The sequence below is a fragment of the Triturus cristatus genome, chromosome 2_1, assembly GCF_964204655.1.
Source record: "Triturus cristatus chromosome 2_1, aTriCri1.1, whole genome shotgun sequence".
Lineage (NCBI taxonomy): Eukaryota > Metazoa > Chordata > Amphibia > Caudata > Salamandridae > Triturus > Triturus cristatus.
The window spans coordinates 122,247,196-122,273,493 of record NC_140581.1 but is presented as its reverse complement, the minus strand read 5'-3'; the positions used below and the strand labels follow the sequence as shown (position 1 = coordinate 122,273,493).

General features: G+C 47.7%; 1 protein-coding gene across 4 annotated transcripts in view; it reads right to left on the bottom strand.

Moving 5' to 3' along the window:
* Positions 1-26,298, bottom strand: part of KIF24 (kinesin family member 24) — a 372,810-nt gene that overhangs the window by 214,231 nt on the left and 132,281 nt on the right. For all 4 annotated transcript variants that reach the window (XM_085628651.1, XM_085628684.1, XM_085628662.1 and 1 more), the window contains exons 7-8: positions 4,165-4,286; positions 2,491-2,596 (exon numbers count right to left, since the gene is read on the bottom strand). In XM_085628651.1, coding sequence (XP_085484777.1) covers positions 2,491-2,596; positions 4,165-4,286 — 228 coding nt within the window. The remainder of the gene's footprint in view (positions 1-2,490; positions 2,597-4,164; positions 4,287-26,298) is intronic.

The following is a 26,298-nucleotide window of genomic DNA, read 5'->3' as shown; positions in this document are numbered from 1 at the left end:
TTGTGAGAGGATGGTGAAGTAGGATCACGAAATGGCCACTGACCATCGATTGAGGTCCCTCGTTGCACCACATAAAATCCAAACCTGGCAAGTAAGGTACAGGAGTTCCACAAAAAGGCAGCAGTGGGCCACCGCGGACGGTCCCTCGAAGCCGTCAGGTATCGCTCAGCAGGATAGCCTCGCGAACGCGGTGAGGCAGGGAACAATGAAGCAGGCAGCCATGACCAGGGGGACAAAGTATCCGCAGTTGAGGTGGAGAGCGGTGGACCCTGGGCGCCGGGAGCGCTAGATGAAGGCACCAGTGTAGCACAATCATACACCGCCGTTGCGTCCCCGCAAGAGGACAAGAGCACCGGGAGACCCACGCCCCGTGGATGACAAACAGTGCGCTCACGACCCGCAGCCGACAGTATGGGGTCAAACCGCTCACTCAGCGCCTGCAGGCCAGCGCACATCTGTAGTTGAAAGTCCCGCAGGACAGCCAGAACGGAGCCGCATGTCAGCGGAAGCTGGGCCCCAACATCGGCAGCAATCCGGGACGGCACTGTGGAGGTGGTGTCCGGAAGAGGGAGGGCGAAGTGGGCAGCGGGCGAGACCGGAGTATCACCCCCCAGCCGCGAGCAGGCACTCAGCGCCATGTTTTGCCGCTATACGTTGCAATGGCCAGGGGGGGGGGGGTCGTGGCAAGGGGTCAATTCCCCTCAGGTCTACGCCGCAACAGGAAAGGCCGACAGTCGCTTCTCTTCTCGCCGGTCCCCCTCGCCGCTGGCTAGGCAATAGGCAAAGGGGGCAGCAGCCTCCCACAGCTCGGTCCTCAGAGCGGGGCAGGAGACCCACCGCACCGGGGCCCACCCCACAGCTCCAGCCCGTCAGGCACAGGGTGCAGAAGGTGTCCGGCCGTCTCTCCCCGGGCTCATCCGGCAACGATCCATGGTGCGAGGCGAGATCGGGACCGCGGGGCTCAGGTTAGCGCTAGCTGGTCCGGTAACTGCGGAGCTTCCAGGAGGCCGGCAAAGGCCATAAGGGCGCAGGGTTTCAGTGCCGAGGACAAAAGCACCCAGAACTCGGGCATCCGGGCGGGTTGAGACTCCGGGAAAGCAGCAGCGCGGTCAGCGCGTCTTCGCACACGGTGCACCTCGAGAATCGGCGAGGATGGGCATCAGGATAGTAGTCCGAGGCCACGGACCGACGGAGCCGGGCGCTCAAGCGTCTGCTCCGGTCGCCATCTTGGCTCCTCCCCAACAATCTCCTTGTTAACACTCATAATGTCTATTGTAATGCAGGAGACCATACCCTAGTCTGTCTCCTCATCTTCTGGGTGCATGCAGTGGTACTTTACTTTCACCCTGGACCATACAGTTGATTCTCTTATTCTTCCTTACATGTGACCTGCAGTTGCAGAGGACTGATTGCAGGGCTTTGCTCTGGGACTCTTATGCTGAGTCAAGCAGCTGCGTCTGAGAGTGACAGGAGACTTTCCTTATGGATGTATCTTTTGTGGGCAGAACAGTCTAAAGCCCCTTTGCTGTTGTCCTGAGAGTTGTCAGCAATGGCTTGGTCAACCGAGGAATAGCTGTCAACAGGCAGGCCATAAATGACGCAACAATCCATTTTTAGACATTGTCATTAACGGAAGAAAAGATGGAGACAGGACGTCAACAAACGCCATTGTTGATGATGGATTAACCAGCTGAAACTTGAATGGAGATTAAGCCTCAGAGACAGATGGTACTTGACGGGAGGCACTGATGGGGAGCATTTGAACTGTGTTTTCGACAAGCAACTGCCCTAGCATAGGAAGTTCCAGCTATCCATGAAAAAGGTAGAATATTAAGGTTTAGAAGAATAACTCAGCAGAGCTCCAAAGGCACTCTATTCTACATGGTGTGCAGTAGAAATCTAAAGTATGGTGGCGTTTGGGAAGCAGTACAGTTCAAAGTGCTCTCATTGGCTGGAGTTTGGATCTTTTACAATGAGGTAATTGTGCAACGCAAGTGAAGCTGGTTAAAAGTTTTCTCTTTAATGCTAAATTGGATTACCAATGGAGACTGCCAGCGGGTCCGCTGATGTGCTGTTTTTAGAGCAGGTATGAGTCTGTGCATTGTTTATACATGTGTGCACAGTCCTAGTTGTAGTCTGTGCCAAGGGCTCCAAATGACGGCTGTACCGTAGATCAGGAATGTGGACCAGATACGCAATGCGTCTTGTGATCTAAAAGTATTAAGGCTAGGTCCCACTGGTCCATCTAAAGCTTCCTAATGTGTGCTGAATCTGAATCTCCACAATAATATGATTGAAATACTGCTTCCTATATGCTTTACTACCTTTAATTCTGTTATTTAGCCTACACAGTAACACTTAAAGCTGCCTGTGTGGCAAAGCAGACTAAAGTCAGTTTTAAAGAAAAAAACATCAACTAACTGGCAGCAGAGAGAAAGCCCCGGAAAATTAAAAGTAAACAAGAAACCCAGTAAAACTGAGTTAACTTACAGCTAGAAGACTCTGATTTATTTCTGCTCCTTCAAACTTAGTTTGTTTGTTGGACTCCCTGGCGTCAGCTGCTCTCTCGCTACCAGCCAAGTCAATGAAAGACATCCTAGCAAAAGAAACAAAGTTAATCATACATGTCCATTTTAGAGTTAAATTAAGAAAAATGTTAAAGAGAGATTATTGCTAAGGAGAGATTTAAATTCAAAGTAACTCATAAGTATCACATTTATTTGGATATTATTTACATGCACTCAAAAATTACATCAATCAATTTTCTCGTTTTAGAGGCCAGGTGGATTGGGCTCCCAACAAATTTTAATTTAGGTTAACTCGAAATGTGACAGTAGGCCAATGATTTAACTGAAAATATTCAAAAGTAAAGACTGCCAAGCTGGAAGACTCCCAGAATTAGACTCAAACTACATCAGAAATTAAATAAGGAGGAATGGCCAAGCAGTCTCTTCCCAGGAAGGCGTATTTATGCTTCTTGTATGTAAACAATGAAACAATAGCTTTTGACTGCAGGATCATGGCTAGAGCATAATAACGCAGATAGGCTCAGAAGTATACAAATAATGAGGAGATCCTCGTGGGCCTCTTGCTTGGGTCACAATAGGGTACAGAAAATTGTGAAAAACTAGAAAGATTTCTATGCCTCCTGCAAAATAATTCAGAAGCCAAAAAGGTTACACATTGCAAAACCCTCCTAAAGGTTATCGAACGTGCAAGCCCAGATCTAGAATGGACATGCTAGGCACCTTGGAAATCATCTGGCATGTGAGTGGTGAATTAAGGATCCTTATACATTAAAGCCTTTGGCACTGAAATTAATCGTTTCCTTTTAGACATGTGGTGAGGGTCCAGTTTCAAAGTTTGAGTGGTGTATGCTGCCTACTACACAGAAAAGATTAAATCCCTGTGTGACCACTCTCCATGTAGCGTTCTGTATTTAAAACCATCTTCTGCGCTACACATGGTTTGTTTTTAGAGCACACTACCAACTCAATAACTTAGATACTAAGTTTCAGTGTTTTTAACTAGATTTACTTTTCACTATTAGGCTACAAAAGCTTAGCATTGCTTCTTGTTCTACTAATGTCATTGCCTTCAATTTCTAGATACTTTGGAGATGAGAACCAATAAAAACATTTAGTTCAATTTAATAAAATCACACACACTCAAAGTTAATGGTACAGCATTCGTGACCATTTGTACTACGATATATTTCACAAAGTGATACTGCACCAGAGCTCAAAAAATCCACTTGCCCTCTCGCTATGGCGAGCCAGATTTAATCAGGACGAGCTATTCTTAGGGCCTACTCGCCCCTCCTGGTGAGTTGACAAAAGGTGTTCTGCTTGCTCACAAAGTGAGTGAGCATTAAAGATACCTTTAAATCTTGTTATCTTGTCAACATTTGATGGCTTTCAGAGACAGAGGTCGAAAGTCAGTTTGTCTTCCTACATTTACTTTTCTTTATGTAACTAAAGTTAGAGGATTTTGTGAAGTGAACTGTGTAGCATCTGCGTTGAGACCAGTTCACGGGTCAAGTACATTAGTTAGGTCAAGTAGATTAATTGTTACTAGACCTGCAGGTCTAGTAACCTTTTTTATAATTTTACGAGCTCTGAGCATGTCCAGAAATATGGCCTCATATTTGTTCTTCCTGCTTACCTTCCAAACATTCTGCGTGCAGAATCTTTAACCTGAATCTGGATTATGGCATGAGACCGAGATGAATCTGAATTTACTCCTGTAGCCCCAGTACTCCGCTCCCGGCTACCTTTATGGATTACCTGAAAGGAAACACAAACACTGCTTTGCTATAAAATGGAAGCGATGTTTTCAGCAACAACAAAAATCTGTACAGGATAGATCAATGGCATCTTTTTCCTCTGAAGCCATAATATTTTAGTACCATTATTCAATGGAGCAAACACTCCATGTAGTCATTGACCAGAGGTGGAGTTAGAGGGCCAGAAAGCAGCCAAGCGCCCTACTCTGTTATCTCATTAATAATTCCCTGGTAGTGTTCATACTCTTGGGTAATGTTCATTGTAAAGCAGACCCTTGAAACGTGTGACAGTCACATATATGGATGTGTTTTATTGATTTCCAATTATACAAACTTAAACATGAGCCGCATAACCATCCGACACGCCCCCCACAACCACACCATATGCGTCTAATGAAGTGTCTTCGGTGTTGATGGGTGTATCGTCAGGTATGAACGATAGTCCTTTCACTTGCCCCAGATCTGGCAATGTTTGTGGGGATAGCCTCTGGTAGTATAGATAGGTTCTTCGTGTTTTGTGCGCCAGTCTACTCCTGCTCACCATTCGGATATCATAAGGGGGCTTTGGGATTTCTACTTGCGCGCAATGTCTCTTTTGGCGACCAGTGTTGTCAGACCCACCATTGCGTGATCTCACCGGGAACTCCCTATGTCTTCCAGGAAGCCTAACAGGGCCGATTTCGGTGTCAAGTCGACAGACCACTCAAGGATTCAGGAAAGGTTTAGGACAATAAGCCTCCAGTATGGAGTAATGGTGGGGCCTTGCCATACCATATGAAAGAAGTAGGCTTCCGAACTCTAATATCGGGTAAAGCTAGGCCCGAGAGGATGCCTGCATGGCAGAGCCGTTGTGGTATGAGGTAGGTTGTATGCAAATAGTGTAATTAGTTGATCTACAGGCGAGCAGAGAGGGGCCATGCCAGTCTTCCCCCATTCAGTGTCTTCTAGGCTGCCCACCCAATACTCAAACTACTGCCATAGGGGCATTACAGACCAGGGAACGGTGATCTGGGAGATGCCACCAGTACTCAGGCGGCCCATTAATAGTTTGGCCTTCAGCGGGCTAAACTTGTGGATGTCTGTGAGGTTCTCCTGGCTAGTGCACGGCTGTGGCTATATATGTGAAATCGGGTGTGTGAGAGTTGAAAGAGGGTTTGTAGGTCATGACACTATTTAATGTGTGATGCACTTCAGACATCCCCCAGTGTGGTGAGCCCTAGTATTTCCCACTTTCGAAAGCCCTCCAGCTATGCTGCGTGACTTAGCCAGCGGCCCCGCCAGAGGGGAGTCTGAGTCAGTTTCTAGTCCCATACCATACATCTGTTCGAAGCTCGCCAGGTGAGGAAGATTGTCTTGGTGACCTCTATAGATGGGATGGGGAGGCCATAGAGAATATTCAATACATTGTCGAGGCTGAGGCGGGACAGTTCCAGCTGGTACGCCAGGTCGCTCTAGCCTCCATTCATCCAGTCATTGATAACAAGGAGTTGAGAAGGCCAGTAATTAAAATCGAATGTCTGCCACCCCTAGCCCTCCATCAAACTGATTAAGCCCTTCGTGGAGAGCTATGTGCGGGGGACAGCCTCTCTACAGGAAACAGCAGAGCAACGCCGAAAGTTCAGTAATGTGTATAGGAAGCATCATCATTTTGATGAGCGCCATACGGCCCATGAAATTCAGGGGTAGTTTGACTCATACATGTAGGCTGGTTTTAGTTGTGTTGAGAAGGGGGTGAGGCTGAGAGTATGAGTGAGATCTGGTACAGTTGCTATACTGATGCCTAGGGATGTCTGACTGCCAAGCAATTGTGGCATTGTCTCCTGATAGGGGGTCGAGAAGCCATTTGCTCCAGTTCACACAAAGGCCAGGGTCCTCCTCAAAAACGTTCAGGGTGTGGACCTGGGAGCCAGATGTTGGGAGGATCTGAGAGAAATAAAAGAACGTTGTCAGCATATAATGCAATCTTGTCTTCATTCGCCACCTCACAGGACAACCCCCGCATCAGAGCATTGCAACAAAGGATTCTGGCTTGGGGTTTGATAGCCAGAGCAAAAAGGAGTGGGGATAGTGGGCACCCCTACCTTGCCTAACCAGAAGTGTGCATGATATTACCCTGTTTAAAAGGACTTGTGCCAATAGTTCTCGGTAAAGGAGGCCGATGTACTCTAGGAAAACAGGGCCAAAGAGCATGCCTCAGAGGACCTGGTCCAGATATGTCTAGTTGACTGTGTCAAAAGCTTTTTCAAAGTCCACGAGCAGGAGTGCTGTGGAATCAGCTGCCTCCTGGATGTGGGCTAACGCAGCGTGGAGGCATCTAATGCAATGGCGGGTACTTTGGTTTGTGCATAAAGCCACACTGATCGAGGTGAATTGATGTACAAAAGACTCGCTGGAGCCTGTTTGCAGTGCCATGGCAAACATTTTAATTTCCATGTTTATATGGTTTAAATCTTTTATTTAATTTTTAAGACAGGATAAACAAGATCACCACCTACAACCATTGGCCAGTGGAAGTGATAAAAGGTATTGATACACTATAGCGAGAAAAGAAAAGCATCCAAAGAGATGGAAAAGAAGATAATCAACGGTCTAAATATGGCCTGAATCCCGATTGAATGCGCCTCAAGCCACTGGGGGGCGTCCCCATCTACATGGGCTCGTTCCTCTCCGGGTGGCGTCACGGTGGGGAGTCTGAGGGCTCGCAGATATCTTGGGCACGTGAGTTCTACAAATTTGGAAGTTAGATATGTAACGGTGGAGCCCCATGTCTTATCAAATCCGGGTAATGTGTGAGAGAGCCCTGCTGTAATTCTCTTCATGCCCACTACCTCCTAAACCCTATGTAGCCAGTCCAACTTCTTTGGGACATCCTCCGTTCCCCACCTAGACAACAACGCTTGCTTGGCGGCACCTAATGCTAAGGTGATCGCTCTACCCCAGCAAGACCTAAGGGGATATGTAAGGAGGTTGGGGAGACCCAATAGGATATAACTGGGAAATCTTGGTATTTCGGTGTGGTTGATATCATCGATGTCTGGTAAAATGGAATCCCAGATGGGCTGTATCTTAGGGCAATACCAGAGGATGTGTGTTAGTGTGACAAGCTGTCCGCATTTGCGCCAACAAAGATCATCCTCCCAGGATTTCCATTGTGCAATTCGGGAGGGGGGTATAGTACCAATAATGCGCTATCTTTAAAAACATTTCCTTACCATCAGTGCTGCAGGAGGAGGCTCTGGCCCTATGGAGAATGTCCCACCATTCCTTAGGTGAAAATTCCCTTTCTAATTCAGATTCCCACCTTCGCTGCGCTGGAGACTTAGTATTGTTCGTGGCCTTGTTAAAAAAGGTGTAGATGCCTAACAGTAAATGTTTGTCTCAAGTACAGGTGATAAACCAGGTCTAGAATTTAGTGAGGGGGCGACTTGCATGGGTACGCACCTGGGGTTGTGTAACCCAGTAGTGCAGCTCCAGGTACTGCCAGTACGCATCTTTGGGGAAGCCAAAACCTGACACCAATTGGGGGAAGTCCATAACACCCCGCTCGTCAAAAAGGTCACCTATTCTCTTGCAGTCTCTTGGAGTTGAACCACTAGTTTAGGCGGAGGATGCAGCGGGAGTGTCTGCATTATATATAGGATACGGGGTAGAAGAGTCATTTTGATAGCAGGCAGCCTGCTCAGCCACAACATTGTATGCTTCCTCCAAGCGAGGAGCTCCATTTGTACTTTAGCTAGGAGCTCCGAGTAGTTCACCTGAGCTACCTGCTCATCAGTGGGGAATATCCGTAATCCCAGGAAAGTAATGCCCCCCCAGGCCCAAATGAAGGAGAACTGCGTCACCAATTGTTGCTGGTCTGCCTTGGGAAGGGCTAGGCTAAGGGCCTGTGACTTTCGGATGTTGATTCAAAAGCCTGAGACAGCACTGAAAGCCTCTATCTCTGCTAAGATGGGGGGAATGGAGAGCAACGGTTGCGTGACGAAAAGCACCACATTGTGAGGAGGCTGAAGGTACACCCGACCGGAAGTGGGTGAAGACAGGCCTGGACGCCAGATAACAACAGAAAGAGTGCAGAGGTCCAGTGGCGCTAGGAAATCAAGAAGTCAGCGCCGGCAGAGGGGGATAAGGGCGGAGATTCATACCCCAGCAAGGAGAGCAGCGAGAAAGCAAGGAGCAACGGCGACGAAGTGGAGGAACCGGAGAGAGGAGAGCGTAACGAGGAGAGAGAGAGAAGCCCAGCGAGGAAGACGACGGAGGTCCGGAAATCCCCAAGATATACACAGCGCATAAACCCGGCGGCCCAGAGAACGGAGAGGACGGCCCTTCTCACGGGTCGTGGCCCAAGGCAAGTGGCACTAAAGGGGTCGTTTTGGTGGGGTGGCATGTGGAGCTAGTTCACTTGTGGTCCTTCCGTGCTTCCCGCCACGCACCCTCACTCCCTATTCACCTATTCCCTTTGTCCCACACAAACGATTGGTGGTGGTAGCACAATAAGCCCAGAGCAGGAGAGTGTGAGCTAATCCCGACATTTTTGTTCTTCCTTTCCCTTCGTCTTTCTTTTTGAAGCACCCGGGAGGAAGCAAGATACACACAGAGAGCCTGAACTCAAGTCACAAAAAGGACGGTCCAGAGAAGGGAGAAGCAGATCCCGATCCAGTGTTTAACCATTGTTGCATTGATTTAGCCAACTTTTTATTTCATTTACTTGGTACATTCCTGTATGGTCTATGGGACTTGTAAAGCCTTATTTCTACAAAAAAAGTCCAGACAATAAAAGAAATGCGTTGAAAACATATTGCCTGCGTCCACTAGTCACATACACCCGCCAGACCCTCGAGCCGCCTACACACATCATCCGCATAAAGCAAAATATTGTGTTCTGTCTCCCATCCGAATCCCAGTGATAGAGGGGTGCTGCTTGATTCTTTCGGTGAACGGCTCCATATAGAGCGCGAAGAGAAGGGGTGAGAGTGGGCACCCCTGTCTAGTCCCCCTCCCAATCCGGAAGGGGCGGGAAGCAATCCCATTTACTCTGATACGCACCTCAGGGTCTTTGTATATGCAGCTCACCCAATGCATATATCGCTCCCCAATGCCGAATCTATACAGAACCTGTCTCAAGTAGGGCCAATGGACCCGGTCGAATGCCTTCTCGGCATCAACCGACAGAAGTCCTGCAGGTAACTGCGTGCACTGGGTCTTTTCCAGGAGGTGGCGTAGTCGCGTGGTCCCGTCACTGCAGTTACGTTCCGGGATGAATCCCGAATGATCTGGATCCACCAGCCCTTGCATATGTGGAGCGAGAGACAGGCCACTAGGATACTGCTAAAAATCTTCAAATCTACGTTTAAAAGGTATATAGGACGATACAATGCACAGTCCAGAGGGTCCTTTCCCGGTTTGGGAATCACGACCACCTCCGACATCGACGGAGCTAAACTCCCAGTCTCACTGAAGGTGTTGAACAGTCAGGTAGGGAGAGAGAAGAGAGCCTAAAATCCATCCTCTCCTGGGGCTCTCCCAGAGGTGAGTCTCTGTATGGCCCGCAATACCTCCTCAGGTCCGATGTCCTTTTTCCAACCTGGCAGCGTCCGGGGGTGGAAGGGAGGACACTGGTGCCCCCCCCCCCCCCCCCCCGAGTGTAGTCCTCGGTCACTGACAAATCTAATTGATCAGCTGTGTAAAGAGCAGTGTAGAAGGACTCAAATTTGGCTGCAATGTCCTTGTCTAACCGAAGGGTTTCTCTGTGATCGTTTCTATTCGCTGCAAAGCCGCGAGCATTTGTCTGGGTTCGAAGTAGATGTGCTGAAAGCTTCCCAGCATCCCCCCTTCATAGTAGTGCTGCCTAGTGCCCGAAAGGGCGTATTCAGCCCGATCAAGATCAAGGGTTCTAAGTTGCTTCCTCGCTGTATGAAGTTGCCTCTGCGTCTGGACCGCCCCTGTCCGGCGGTGAACCCCTTTAAGCTCCCTGATCTGGGCCTCCAGGTGCTCCTGCTTAACCCTCCTCTCTTTATTCAATCCTGCCGCAATAGCTATGAACCTACCCCATATGACCGCCTTCAGTGCATCCCACACCTAGGGGGCAGTGACTGAACAATTGTCGTTGGATGCTGAATAGGCTTGTATAGCGGCCCGTATCTCAGTGACGTTGGAGTCGTATGTGAGGAGTTTATGGTTCAGTCTCCATACTCTCTGGCGGGGAGATCTCCTGGGGAGAAGCAGCGTAAGGGAAATTGGGGAATGATCTGAAAGCGCCGCCGTCCTGATCACAACGTCCCTATGGCCCGAGTGACTCTTGGGGAAGTCCAGAACAGGTCTATACGTGCATAAGTTTGGTGCACCGCGGAAAAGAAGGTGCATTCACGAACCGTTGGGTATCGATGTGTCCAGGCGTCAGTCAACCCCACCTCCCCCAATCTATGTACTGTCCATGTTTATATGAGAGATCAGGTAGTATGAGGCACAGCTGTCTGTTGGGTGGTCTAAATCAGATGGGAATGAGCCCTTCCATGGCGATTTGGTATAAAATTGGAGTAGATGTAGGGCAATGGTATCCCTAAATGTACGGTAGCTGTCCAGGGCAAACCCATCAAGGTCTGGAGCTTTATCTAATTTCAGCCTGTGCGTTGCAGGCATTATTTCGTTCTCTGTAAGTGGGGAGCCTAGGTCTGTGCGTTAGGTTGTGGTGAAGGTATTCGCTTATAAAGGGGATAGGTCGCTCCCGGGCAGGCCTCGGTCGGTGGGTGTATAATTTTTCATAGAGGCCAGCAAAAGCTCCAGCTACTTCAGTCAGTGTGTGCAGCGTACCCACTGATGGGTCCATGAAAGGGGGGGATCAATTCAGAGCCGGTGTACCCAGTGTTTAGCCAGTAAAGAGTTTACCGCTCTTATGCCCAAACTTGTTAATGCGTCGGGTGGGTTCCCTTCAGCATTGAAGCGCATCATTAAACACTGTCACCGTGACAGCCGATCTAGTTCAAGCTATCGACGGAGGGAGTCAGAAGCGTTAGAAGCTGCTTCTGTCTCTAATTGCAAGATGCAGGTTTCAAGCTCCATCACATGTTGAGTTTGGTCTTTGCTGAGTGTGTGAGATATGTTTTGGGCAGTCCTCGGGTTGTGGCTTTACTTGCTGCCCACAGAGTGCCTGCCTCGGCAACTGACCCGGCGTTCAGCTTAAAGTAGGAATTGAGTCGGTGGCTAGGTACTCCACGAAACACTTGTCAACAAGGAACCAGGCATTGAGCTGTCAAAGTAACTGTTTGTGCTGTGCAGGGGTTTGCACATTGAGGGTGAAAGGTGAGTGATAGGACATCCCTTGGGGAGAATTGCTGTTGTGTGTGTTATGCCAGTGGCTGTCGACCTCATACTTCTGTATGAGGACGATGCAGGATGAGGGTTTTGACCATTGTGGGTGTGTGTGTGGGGTGTGGGTGTGTTTGTATGCACTCTCCTTCGAGTGCCATGTCCGCCATGCGTCGCATAGTCCCAGGGAGTCCGTCCATGAGTACCTTGTATCTGTCTACTATGTGTCTGATAGTGGGGCCCGACATGTCCTCACCTGGGTTAAGTGTTGCATGGCAGTCTCCGCCTGGGATCGTCCACCTAGGTGGGAGGCCAGTGACCATCTCAGTCAGCTCCTCCAGGGTTTTCCCCTGTAGCTGGGGTAGCACATAAACACTAAGGATGTTGTAAGGTTTCCACTATAGTGTACCTACCACCCCAACATATCGGCCCTGTGAGTCACGGATGACTTGTGTAACAGCCAGTGGGGAATGCTTTTGGAGTAAAATGGCTACCCCTCTGGAACCTCTATTAAAACCCGCATGAATGATGCGGTCATATTCAAATCTATACAGGAAGGGGTAATTTGAGCCTAATAGATGGGCCTCTTTTAGCAAGGCTTTGCCTAATTGGTGGAGTTTAACAAAGCAAAGCTATACGCTTGATGCAGCCGAGAAGACAGTTAACATTACAGGAGATAAAATGAAGCTCAGGCATGAGGTCTATAGGTGGAATGACTAGTACCCCACAGTTCTATGTGGGTGTGCAATGTACAGTCTCAGGCATGCACGGCGGCGACTCAGTGTAACACAAAAAAACTAATTAAAACACAAAATATTTCAATTCCGCCCCCCAGCAGTAACGACCCCTCACCCCATACTTCCACCCCGGAAGCATCTGTTGCCTTGAAGCTAACATGAGAACGAAGAACAATACATTTCAGGGTATTCAAGGTAGACCTCCTCCTCTGCAGGATCAAGAGTCTAAGGCTGCTGGACAGCCACGCCACAGGCGGTTGGGTTCTGAGCCCATTTTCAGAATCGTCCCCACTGGAGTTCCATCACTGCAGTATTCCTCCACATCCGAGGTAACCGCAGGTGGCGTTTTGTGAGTCTTGTGGGGGTGACGGGGGACAGTGGTGAAGTTGTACCCCTGTTCGGAATTGATTACAAGCCGTGCGGGAAGAATCAGGGGAGCATTTGCAAGGATTTCGCCTCAAATGGGATTTGGGCCGCCTATGTGGCTTGGACAGATTGATATCCTTGACTCCCGACAGGTAAACCTCCCCGCTGACCAAACTTGAGGAGTCATGGCAGAGCAATACTTGCTTTTCAGCCGCCGATCTCATTGCTCTTTGGGAGTGTAGAACAAGTAGAAGTGGGTTGACGGATCACTTCCAGCTTTGCAAGGTACCTCTCATTCAGTTTCATCTTAACTGCATCAAATGATTTGCATTCTTTCTGAACTGTCCTCGTGTAGTCCAGGAAAATCATGACCTGGGCCAGTTGGAAGAATATTTCCCCTGGGTGCATGCTGCTCATAGAATAGTGTTCTGATCACGGTAATTTACGATGCGGGTGATCATAGGACATGGGGACAAGCAGGTGAGGGTGCTGTGTCCCCGCCCAGTGTGATCGCTCAACCAGTTTCATGGGGACCCAAGATTTAGGTGAAGTCTCTAGGAAGGTTTCTAGATGGGGGATGGGAGGGTTCAATGCCCTCTGGAAATCCCACAAAGCGATGGTTGTTGTGTTTTGAACGGTTTTCGACATCCTCCACTATAGCCTCCAGGGTGTGAGTGGCAGAGGTCAATACAGTCACCTTCGCCCTAAGATCAGTCATTTTGTCCTCCAGGGTAGAGACCCTGCCCTCCGCTTTTGTGACTCTACTGGTCATGGTGCGGAGGTCTTTTGAAAAGGAGAGCAACGTTCACTCCCACCTCGCTAATTTTGGTCTCCACTGCTTCCCACGAAAATTGGACAGCCTGCAGAATTTGTGCGACCTCTGTGTCGGCCAGGGGCTTGTGGTTTTGAAGGGGGTTCACCGTGCTGTTTAATGACCTCCATGGAGTTGGTGGTATATTTGTTCATTCTGGCTGAGCGTGAGTAGTTGGGGCCTTGTCTTTCGCCATTATCACCACAGGAGCGCTGGACCATAGCTCGATGGGCTACAGAAGAAATGGGTGGGTTTCAGCACCTTGGTCCTGTGCTCATCCATCAGCATACAGGCACGCCCGTGGCAATGTACACTAGAGTTGTTGGGAGGGTGGTATTTCCCACCCGCCCTGCACAGGCTGATCACCTGAGCCACCCGGCCTGCTTACTCCACAGAGGTAGCATGAGCAGCCAGAGGTCCACGTACTACTGGTGGAGGAGATGCCAGGGGGAGGCACACAGGTAAGAGACAAAAACTAAGTATAATCTGTATATTTCTGCGTTTATTCTGGACAGCATCTGCTTCATAAGTATGTACATCCGCCTCTCCCAAACCGTTAACTCCCATTGATATATATATATATATATATATATATATATATATATATAAACCCCCCCCCTTTCGAAAACATATACAATGCCTTCACATGCAGAAGAACCCATTCACTACCAAAAGGCAATAGTAAGGCAGACACCAGCGATATACAACGGTGTCACGCTCGTGCCTATCTCATAACCACTCAATAATATATAAATATAAACACTTGAGCGGGGACACGAAGAAATTAAGAGCGCACACGTACCACAAACCTCCCCCCTTTATATAGAGATTTTACCCAACAATATAGTCCTGGAACCTCTTAGCTGGACAACAGGACCTCCCACTTCTAGAGGTGTCCTTGTCACTGTTTCCTGCATCAGAGCTAGGACTCATTTCACACTCACGTTCTCCCACATCCAAGAAAACATTGCTTCAATGTTGGTCTGAACACTCTTTCTCCCCCTTAAATAAAGATACCCGGTTAAGGTTCCAGACACTACCACCATCTATTTGTACTGCATTCTTGATTGAACACTTTAACGGTTTGAATGGGATCTGACCACTTGGCACAACCCTAACCATCCATCTTCCCTTTCTTGATGAGGACCAAATCGCCTATTTTCACAACTTGCTTGCTCACAGGACCTTTCCTCATTCTTAACTCCGGTTTCATTTTGTTTTTTTACTCTTCTACGTTGTGTCTAATGGCTTTGAAATCCACCACTGCAATCTCGTCACCACATTACGTTTGTTCTTCAGCCACCAAGGATTCAACCTGGTACTAGGTTTGCGTCCTCTCAACAACTCAAAGGGACTCACATTGGTCCAGAATTGGGCAAAGTCCTATAGGCTAACAACATAGACTGCAATGCATTTCTCTATTTGAGGCCTCCCTTTACAGTTAACTGGATCGCTTCCTTGAACATCTCGACTTGACTGTTAGGCTCTGGGTGGAATACAGCTACTCTTCTATGTGTCACACCACATTTTTCCAAGTAGTTCTCCATAAATGCACTGACGAATTGAGAGCCATTATCAGTTACAAGTTCCTGAGGGATACCTTCCCCACAAAAAATGTCATCTAAGAACTCAACAACATTCTGTGAAGTGATCTCCTTTACCATTTTAACCTTCGGCCATTTGGAATAACAATCAATCAACACAATCCCAAAAGCATCCTGTGTAGGTAGCACTGCAAATGGATCAATGATATGAACAAATGTTACTTACCTGTAAACTGTGGTTCTCCAGTATTGGTGTCTTTCATAGATTCACATGCTTGAATATTCCCCGTCGTCGAAGTGGGAGTCCCACGGTATATATAAAAAGCAATAAGTATTATGTATATATACGTATACACATACCTAACCACATAAGAGTATATACATACCCAAATAAACATCTATATATAGTTCAAATAACATATCAAGTTAAAAATACCATAGGATAGCATTGAGACATAGGAAAGCATTGAGAAAAAGAATCACTTTGCTAACATATCACTGTCACTTTATAGTCCAAACTCCAGCCAATCAGGCGCTAGCACCCTCTAGAACCTTCTCCTCAGAGGCTCAGGCCCTCAGATTTTCGAGCACGAGAGTGACCATAGAGCCGAAAGAGGAGAAGAGAGCCTCTGAGGGGAGGAGGGTGGGTCGCATGTGAATCTATGAAAGACACCAATACTGGAGAACCACAGTTTACAGGTAAGTAACATTTGTTCTTCTCCAGTATTTGGGGTGTCTTTCATAGATTCACATGCTTGAATAGAATAGTAAGCAGTAAACAGTATTCGGCTGACCAAGCCGTATTGATATTGCATGTAATACAAACAATGTATTTAAAACGCAATAATAATAATAATAATACCCCAGGAGGAGGGAAGTAGCAGAGGCTCACCTTATTTAAACAGATTTCGTAGAACTGCCTGTCCCACAGCCGTGTCTGCTTCGTTAATGGATTCCAGACAGTAGTGCTTCGTAAACGTGTGCCTGCTGGACCACGTAGCTGCCCGGCATATTTGATGGATGGGCACACCAGCGAACAGGGCAGTGGAAGATGACATAGCCCTCGTTGAATGGGCTCTCACTCCCGAAGACAGAGGCTTACCAGCCTTTTGATGGCAAAAAGAGATTGCTGATGAAACCCAACGGGCAATAGTAGGTTTGGTGACAGACTGTCCTTTGCAAGCACGCCCGTAGGCCACAAACAACTGGTCAGATTTGCGAAAGGATTGAGTCCTGCTAATGTAGAATTTTAGACATCTCTTCAAGTCCAGAGAATGTAAGCTTTGCTCCGCCGGGGTTTGTGGATGCGGGAAAAAAGTCTTTAAGAGCACTGGTTCGTTAAGATGGAAATCGGATGGCACTTTAGGTATAAAAACCGGATTAGTGCGGAGGATGACACAATCCGATCTGAAATGAAGGAACGGAGGCTTTATTGTAAAAGCGTGAATGTCACTGACTCTGCGGGAAGAGGTCAGAGCAAGGAGGAGGGCCACTTTCCAAGTTAAAAATTTGACATCCGCTGAGTGGATAGGTTCGAAGGGCGCCTTCATAAGCTGAGCCAGCACGATGTTCAGGCGCCACGTGGGTGGAGGACGCCGAATGGGCGGGAACATGCGGAAGAGACCCTTGAAAAATTGTTGTATGACTCTGGATGAATAGAGAGAGGACGAGCCATCTTGTCGGTAGCGAGATATTGCCGCTAGAAATACCTTTAAGGTAGAGTGTGATAATCCAGACTGCGCTAGTTGTAGGAAGAACGGCAGAATGTGTTCTGGAGGAGCGTGCACAGGATGAATGTGGGCGGAAGCACACCAATGACAAAATCGCTTCCATTTGAGCTTATACGTTTTCACTGTGGATGGAGCTCTTGCCTTAGCTAACACCTCCCTGCAGGCTGGAGGAATGTTCAAATGAGCAAATTCAAGGTGCTCAGGTTCCAAGCCGACAAGCTGAGAGATCTGGGATTCGGATGGCATATCCGACCATCGTTCATTGTGAGCAGATCCGGCTTCAGGTGGAGAAGGATGGGCTCGCGTTGGGATAGGAGAAGCAACTCCGAAAACCATGCCTGCCGAGGCCACCGTGGAGCTATTAGAAGTACATGGCACGGTTGTTGTCTCATCTTCCGCAGCACTCGTGGAATCAACGGAATCGGCGGCAAAGCGTACGCAAATATCCCGTACCAATTGATCGAAAGGGCATTTCCGCACGACCCTTCGTGGGGAAACCAGCTTGCGTAGGACTGGCATTTTGCATTCTGCGGGGTTGCGAAGAGGTCGATTGTCGGGTGACCCCAAAGGTCGAAGACGAATTCCAGCGTCGGTTGATGTAACTCCCACTCGTGGGTAGATGATGCTGACCGACTGAGTGCATCCGCCAGAGTATTGGAAATGCCGGGCAGATGAATTGCTTGTATCGTCATCTGATGGAGTATGGCCCAACTCCAAATCCTCTGCGCCAGACGGGAGAGCAGTGGAGATCTCGTCCCGCCCTGTTTGTTCAGGTAGTGCATGCACGTGGTGTTGTCCGTCTGAATGAGGACTGACTTCCCTTGGAACTGCAGGCGGAAGGATTTCAACGCCAAGAAAATGGCCATCAGTTCCAGTCTGTTGATGTGCCAGCAACGCTGAGCCGCTGACCATAGGCCCTTGACGGATAGATCTTGAAAATGTGCGCCCCAACCCTCCATGGATGCGTCCGTGGTAAGGACGAGTTCTGGGGTTGACGACAGAAGGGATGTTCCTGCTGCGATGTTGGCAGGACAAGTCCACCAATGCAGCGCTTGAGCCATGCGGGGTGACACCACGACCTGATCGTTGAAGGAACCGGAAACCTGGCGCCACTGCTTGTCTAACTCCTCTTGGATGATGCGACTTTTTAGTCTGCAGAGAGGGATCAAAGCGATGCAGGAGGACGCCATTCCCAGAAAGGATTTTAATATGCGGACTGAAACTGACTGCTTTGCTGCGATGGAGCTCGCAAGCTGTTGAATCCGTTCCTGACGTTCTGCTGAAGCGAAGGCCATGGTTGTGCTCGTATTGATACAAGCGCCGAGAAAAGTCTTGCACGTAGTCGGCGTGAGTTGAGATTTTTGCACATTGATCGACAACCCCAGGGACTGAAACAGATCGAGACAGCGCTGGGTATCGAGGGCCGCCTGGTGAGAGGATTGAGCTTTGATGAGGCAATCGTCCAGGTAGGGGTATATCTGAATACCCTCTTGTCGTAAGTGAGCCACCACCGGGGCTAGGAATTTTGTAAAGACCCGCGGGGCTGAGCAGAGTCCGAAGGGTAGGACTTTGAATTGGTAGTCCCTGTGGCCCACTCGAAACCGTAGGTATTTCCTGTGGCGTGGTAGAATGGGCACATGGAAATATGCGTCCTGCAGATCGATCGTTGTCATGTAATCCTCCTGAGAAAAGAATTGGAGGATGTCCTTCAATGTGAGCATCCGAAAGGACTGAGTCTTGAGAAATTTGTTGAGCAATCTGAGATCGAGGATCGGACGCCATTCCCCTGATTTCTTTAGTATGAGGAAAAAACGGGAATAGAATCCCAACCCTCTTTGATATTTCGGAACCACTTCGATGGCACCCTTGTTTAACATTATTTGGATTTGTTTGAAAAGTTCTCTGAGATGGGCGGGTGGTGGCCCGGATGGCGGTGTGCGTGGAGGAACCTTCACAAACTCTAGGGCGTGGCCCCTTGAAATTATATCCAGGACCCAGCGGTCCGAAGTGATTAAGGACCAGGTTGAAAAGAACTGGGAGATTTTTCCTCCAACAAGAACTAGAGGACAACTGGGAAAAGGAAGTACGTTCCGTACAGAGTCACTGCTTCTTGGTTGAATTTCCTCTGTAATTCGACTTTCCTCTGTATGACTTGCTATTTTGCTGTCTGTAGGACTGCGGCGGTTGTGAATAGTACCGCTGTTGCCCCTGATTGTACGAGCGGTATTGGGACGAGGAGCCACGAAAGGATGATGATGAGGAGGTGCCGCGGCCGCGCGCACCTCGAAAGGGCTGCTTCTTAAACTGTAGAGTGCCGAGGGAACGAGCCGTATCCGTATCCTTTTTAATGGTTTGCAAGGCATCTTCTACATGCTGGCCGAATAATGACTCCCCGTCATATGGCATGTCCAAAATCTTAGCCTGGACCTCTTGCCGAAAAGAGGTTGACCGAAGCCAGCCCTGTCTTCTTAGGACGGCTGCTCCCGCCAATTGGCGAAAACCGGTGGATGCGATGTCAACAGAGCAGTCAATGATCTCGGATGACGCCCTTTCTCCCTCTTGCAGGATTTTCTGAGCTTCCGCTCTTGAATCCTCCGGTATAAGTTTGACCAATGCAGCCATGTCCGACCACATCTGTCTATCATAACGGCCGAGGATAGCCAAGGAATTCGCAGCCCGGACCGTTGTTGACGCCATGGTTGAAAACTTCTTGCCTATAGCATCCAGGCGACGGCCGTCGCGGTCCGGAGGCGCCGACATTGGAGATGATGGATTCTTGAAGCGGCGCTGTGCCGCTTGTGTGATCACTGAGTCCGGCTTAGGTTGAGACACCAAGCAGGCTGGGGAAGAATCCGGAGCTTTATATTTTTTCTCCAGGCGTGGGAGCACCGCCGGAATAGAATTAGGTGTCTTCATTAATTTTAGGCCTTCATTCCATATGAAGTCTATGATTGGCACAGCTCGTACTTGTTTCTGAGGTTGGGACTTGAAGTCATATAAGAAACAGTCCTCTTCCCTGACCACCATGGGAAGGTGAAAGCGTTGTGCTGCTCTCTCCATCAGCTGATGGAACCCTGTTATGTCGACAGGTGGCGAGTTGACTGGTGACCTTGGCGGTGATGCGGGCGAATTGATTTGGTAATCATCCCAGTCCGCCATAGTGTCGTCTTCTGGGAGCTCGCCCTCTTCCGTATCCGGATTGTCCATATTATCATCCTCTGCATTGAAAGGCAGTGCAGGTGTGGAGGGCGTGGGTATCGTTGGCAATATAGGAGGTGGAACCTCAGATGGCGCTTCACGTGGAGTATTTTGAGGGGATGCTGGAAAACGACGATTATAGTCCTCCAACATATATTGGAGGTTGGAAACAAGCTGCACAGGAAGCTGCATCATAGGAACCGGAGCAGAGGTATTTTGCTCTTCTTCCTGTTCATAAAATTCATCCTCCTCAGACTCTTGGCATTTTATATGGAGCTCCGAAGGACTATGAGCATCCCGAAAAAGAGACTGATCGCCTTCATCCGAATCGTCCTCATCCCCTGAGGAAAATAGTTGACGAGGTGGCCGTGGTCCAGGTGGTAACATCACTGGGTCTAGCATGGCCTTACGACGAAGCATTAAGGAGCTGTCCACAGACCCCGGTGCTGGTGTTGACATTGGCACCAATGGCATTGTCGCAAAATTTGACCCTACCGTCGTCGAGGCGACCGTCGACGAAGCAATCGTCGACGGAGCTGCCGTCGACGAGGTTGTTGCCGTCGACGGGACTGTCGTCGACGGGGTGGCTGTCGTCGACGGGGTGGCTGCCGTCGACGGAATGGCTGTCGTCGACGGAATGGCTGTCGTCGACGGTGTGGCTGTCGTCGACGAGGCTGTCGTCGACGAGGCTGTCGTCGACGAGGAAGATTTCCTCTTCTTCTTTTTACCCATCGTCGACGGAGTTGTGGACGTCGACGGAAGCGCCAGCTTCCCAGTCGTCGACGAAGAAGTGAGTGGTATCGTCGACGAGACAGTTCTAAGTGATACACATACTATCGTCGACGGAGAAGACGTCGACGAAGTCAGTGTCGTCGACGAAGGATATCTACTCGATACCGTCGTCACCGTCGTCGACGAGGCTGATGAAGTAGCCGATCTCGTCGACGGAGGGGCCGTCGACGGGCCCGTCGACGGTTTTGAAAGTTTCTGACTGGAAACATGTGCTGACGGAGTCACAGGCGCCTGAGAGCTACGTCTCGGGGGCGCAGACGTGGAGACAGAGACCTTGCCTGTAGACACTTCCTCAAGGTGAAGTCTCTTCTTTTTCAGAAAAGGAGATGGCAAGTCCTGGACACTTCCACGCTTTGAGGAGACTCCTGTTTTGACAGAGGCTACACTTTCCACCTCAGAAAGTGGGTTGTCTGTGTCCTTTAGTTTTTGAAGCCATATCAAAAGGCGACCTTCTCTATCTTTCAAAGTTTTGTGAGAGAAAGTTCTGCAGATCTTACAATTAGCCACCTTGTGATCAGGATACAGACAATAAATACATTTCTCATGGGGATCCTCAGAGAAAAGTCTTGACTTTCCGCAAGATGAACAAGGACGGAAAAGAGATTTCTTACTTGCAGACATGATGAGAGATAAAAAACCTCAAACCAGAAGAAGAACTGAGCAGAGCTCAGGAAGACTCCCTTCACACGACGTGCGGTAGAAAATCTGAGGGCCTGAGCCTCTGAGGAGAAGGTTCTAGAGGGTGCTAGCGCCTGATTGGCTGGAGTTTGGACTATAAAGTGACAGTGATATGTTAGCAAAGTGATTCTTTTTCTCAATGCTTTCCTATGTCTCAATGCTATCCTATGGTATTTTTAACTTGATATGTTATTTGAACTATATATAGATGTTTATTTGGGTATGTATATACTCTTATGTGGTTAGGTATGTGTATACGTATATATACATAATACTTATTGCTTTTTATATATACCGTGGGACTCCCACTTCGACGACGGGGAATATTCAAGCATGTGAATCTATGAAAGACACCCCAAATACTGGAGAACTAATCTTTCCGCCATGGAGCAACAGGAAACTCAACAGGCTGTGGTTCAGCACACATAGCCTTAGCTGACTTGTCACTGGAAGCACACTTGGCACATAAACTTACCTGATGCTCTACAAACATGTCCCCTCCAGGCCACAAGAAACTCTCCCCGACACACCATCTGGTGCAGAACATTCCCATGTGACCTTCATGGGCTATGTTCACAATCATTTCCCTCAGAATAAATGGAGGAACAAATTCATCCCCTCATACCACAATGCCATTTTCTAATGCCAATTCCTTGTGTACTTTGGAATACCCCATTAAGTCTCCATGCATCCTCCCTTTTCTCCGGACATCAATTTAAAAACCACTGCTTCACTATTTTTAGTTCAACATTGCTTTCCATTTCTTCCACCCACTTAGCTTCTTGGACAACGGGTTGCTCAGCTCCGATAAAGTTAACATTCTGTAGGGTGAATGCTGCCTCACAATCATCTTTATCTACAACCTCACAATCATGTGCATTCGCAGGGATAGGTTGTCTGGACATGCAATCGGCATGCCCTTTAATCTTCCCATGCCCAAATTCTAATTGGTACTGGAAATATTGCAGCCTAGATGCTAACCTAGCCAACCTTGCGGACATAAAACGCCCTCCACCAGGTGCCACCATATAAACTAAAGGGTTGTGGTCTGTTTTAATGAAGAATGTGGTCCTTAATAAGGTTCTAGGATGCTCCGCACACCACACACATCAGCAATGCTCTCTCTCTTACAGAGTAATTATTTTCTGCATTCCGCAAAGCCCTAGAGGCATAAGCAACTATCCATTCTTTGCTTTTATCCCTTTGCATAAGCACATCAACTACACCGCAATTGCTTGCATCCACCATCACAACACACTTCTTTCAAACTACAAACGGTTTCAAACATGGTGGATTAACAATAAACTCCGCAGTAGACATATCCACAGTCCAAACAAACTTTGCATTGTTTTCCCAATAAACATTTAAAGGGATCTACCTAGGCAGAAAGTTGGGGATAGATTTTGAGTAAAACTCATTTACTCTAAGGATTGCCACTAATTGTTCCTTGAAAGTGGGAACAGGAACATCTGTGATATTTTCAAAATGGTTCTGCTTGGGTTTAACCCCTTTGCTGCTAGCCCCCCCCCCCTCCGCTAAGCCTGTTTTGGGGTAGTTTACCCATAGGCCCCTGTACCTTTTTGACCATATAAGGTATCCACGCCAAATTTGCATCCTTTACTTTCAACATCATGGGGATTCTAAAGGTACCCAGGGTTTGTGGATTCCCGTGGAGGGGACCCAGAAATCAGCCAAAATACAGCAACATTTTGTTTTTGGGAGGAAAAATTGGGGAAAAAGTGCTGCAAATGAAAGTGTCTGTTTTTTTCCCTGCAAATGATATCAACAAAGGGTTTGTGGGGCTGAAATCGCCATTTCCCCAGCTTTCAGAGCCTGACAGACTTTTTTTCTGAAAACCAATATTTTTTACACATTTTTGGCATTTTACTGGGACATAGCCTATTTTTGCTATGTTTGTGCTTTCAACCTTCTTCCAGTTAATGGTAGAAATGGGTATGAAAGCAATAATGGGTCCTGGAAAGCTATGCATTTTTAGAAAAGTAGACAAAATTCTGAATTCAGCAAAGGGTCCTTTGTGTAGATCCTTCAAGGTTACTTCATAGAAACTAACAGTTGAAAATAGACAAAAATTGAAAATGAGCTGAAATAAAACAGCCATTTGTGACAACGTTTTCACCTGTAACTTCTAATTATGAGCGATGTTTGAAAGCAATATACAGTTACATCCGCTGGACCTTTATGGTTGTGGGGATATGTAGGACTTGTAGGTTCACCAAGAACCCGACGAACCCAGAGCCAATAACTGAGCAGCGTCTTGCAATGTTTTTTTTATTATGAACTGCGCATATAGCAATTCATTTGGGAAAATATATACAGTCAAAAATCGGGATGAAAGACACCTATGTATTTCTGAAATTGGAACAAAATATAGGAGTTTAGAAACAGTAGCTATTCGCACATTTCCGAAATTGTGAGTACCCACACTAGCATGAGAATTATAGGACATTTTTCAAAGTGACTTCTTTTTTTACACATGGTCTTTCATTTGGAAGGTAGAAATGCATCGAAAGTCAATAGGTAATAACAGCTGCTCTACAATTCTGGGATTCTGGGTAACAAAACCGGGATTCCCCTGGGTGTCTAGTTTAAAAAAATGTATAGGTTTGCTAGGTTTCCCTGGGTGCCGGCAGAGCTAGGGTTCAAAATCCAGAGCTAGGCACTTTGCAAACAAGCATTTGCAATGCAATAGGTCTCGCATTAGTAAAAGTTTGAGTTTTTGGCGTTGCAAATAATAATGCAACACCAATAGCTCTAATTGTCAGTAATGTGAGTCCTAAGTATGCCACTATGGCACAAAATGACAGACAGATGACAGAACAATGGGAGTACGTATTTGGTAAACAAAAGATATGTGATTACGCAACTTTATTTTAAATGTATATCTGCTATAAGGTGGAATGTCGAAACAAAAAGTAAAACAAGCTTACCTCAGAAACAAATACATAAGAAGCGTCCACAGTGCAGAGTTTGCCCTCTCTCTTCATCATGTTACTAATAGGAGCTCCCTTCACAAACAGTTACAGCAGTTCACAGTTCATTCAACAAACATCCCCCATACCCCTGAACAGTAGCAATTAAACATTTCTTATATAGACTATTAAATAACTACTTGCCAGTGAAAAACAGTCCTGCACACACCACCTACACTAATACTGCAGGTTCCGGAACACATACCAGAGAAATAGTACATTGCATATTGCACAACTACACGCTGGTAGTATAATTGGAGTCAGGAAGGCGCGGTTACTAGGGGCAGTTATTGAGGGTATGGTGCAGAATCACCAAGGCAGGAAAAGCAGAGCGATGGGAGGTAGGAGGGAGCTGTTACTAGGGTGGTGTTTGGGGGTAATAGGATAGAACCACCAGGGCGAAAAGGGCAGTATCCCTGGAGTTACGAGGGCGTAGTTACTGGGTGTGGTTATTGGAGGTAGGGGGTAGAATCACAGAGGCGAAAAGGGCAGAGTTAGTGGAGGGACGAGAGAGCAGTAGGGGTGGTGATTATGGGTAAGAAAACAAGTTACTTACCTGTAACTTTGGTTCTCCAGTATTGGAACTTTCATAGATTCCCATAGCTTGTATCATTCCCCATCGTCGGAATGTGAGTCTCGGTAAATAAAAATAACATAGCAGTAGGTACAAAAAAAGAAGGAAAGGCCTAGGCCTCATCACATTTTGTAGCATATCCACCTCTTTTTGTAAAAGAGACAAAAATAAAGCAACAACCAATCAGAATAGCCTCACCCCACAGAACCCTCCTGAGTGAACCTCAGAGCCTCAGATTTTCGTAGCCGTTGTGTAACAGTATAACAAAACATACTGAAGGCTGAGCATTCCCAGGGGAAGATGGTGGGCGCATGGGAATCTATGACAGTTACCAGTACTGGAGAACCAAAGTTACAGGTAAGTAACTTGTTTTCTTACTCCAGTATTGGAACTTTCATAGATTCCCATAGCTTGTATCAGAGTAGCTAGCAGTCAGAAGCACATTTTGCTCTCTTCTTGTATTAAAAAACAGTGCAATAATAATTAAGAATAAAAGTAAATATACATATAATTCCAAAACCAAAATGTGCCAATAACAAGAAAGAAAGGAAGGAGGGAAGAAAGGAAAGCTCACCACTCAATGGAAGAGGTTCCTCAGGACTGCCTAGCCTACAGCCGTGTCTTCCTGTGTCAAGGCCTCCAAGCAGTAATGTCTTGTGAAGGTGTGCGAGCTGCTCCAAGTTGCAGCCCTGCAGATATCTTTGATCTGGACCCCAGCAAAGAGGGCCGTAAAGGAAGCCATGGACCTTGTAGAATGTGCTCGGACTCTACCCTCCAGGGGTTTGCCCGCTGCTGAATGACAAAAACTTATAGCACTGGACACCCACCGAGCAATACCCTGCTTGAACAGGGGCAAGCCCTTGCGGGGAGTGCTAAATGAAACAAAAAGTTGAGAAGATTTTCAGAAATCTTTAGTACGGTCCAAATAGACTTTCAAACATCTCTGCACATCCAGAGAATGGAGTGATCTTTCCGCTGGCATAGAGGGCTGAGGAAAGAAAGCCTTAAGGATCACCGGTTCATTTAAATGAAAGTCCGAAGGCACCTTAGGTATGAACTTCGGGTTAGTCCTTAGAATCACTATTTTTCTTGAATTGGGCCCTCAGCCAGCCTTGGCGACGAACAACAGCTGCACCTGCAAGCGAACGGAAAGCCGTCGTGGCAATGTCCATTGCGCAGTCAGTAATCTCAGCAGATGTGACCTCTCCCTCTTGCAAGATCTTCTTTGCTTTCCTGAGGCAGCTGGTCTAGATATGGTGAGAGGTCACACCACATCTGACAATCGTATCTT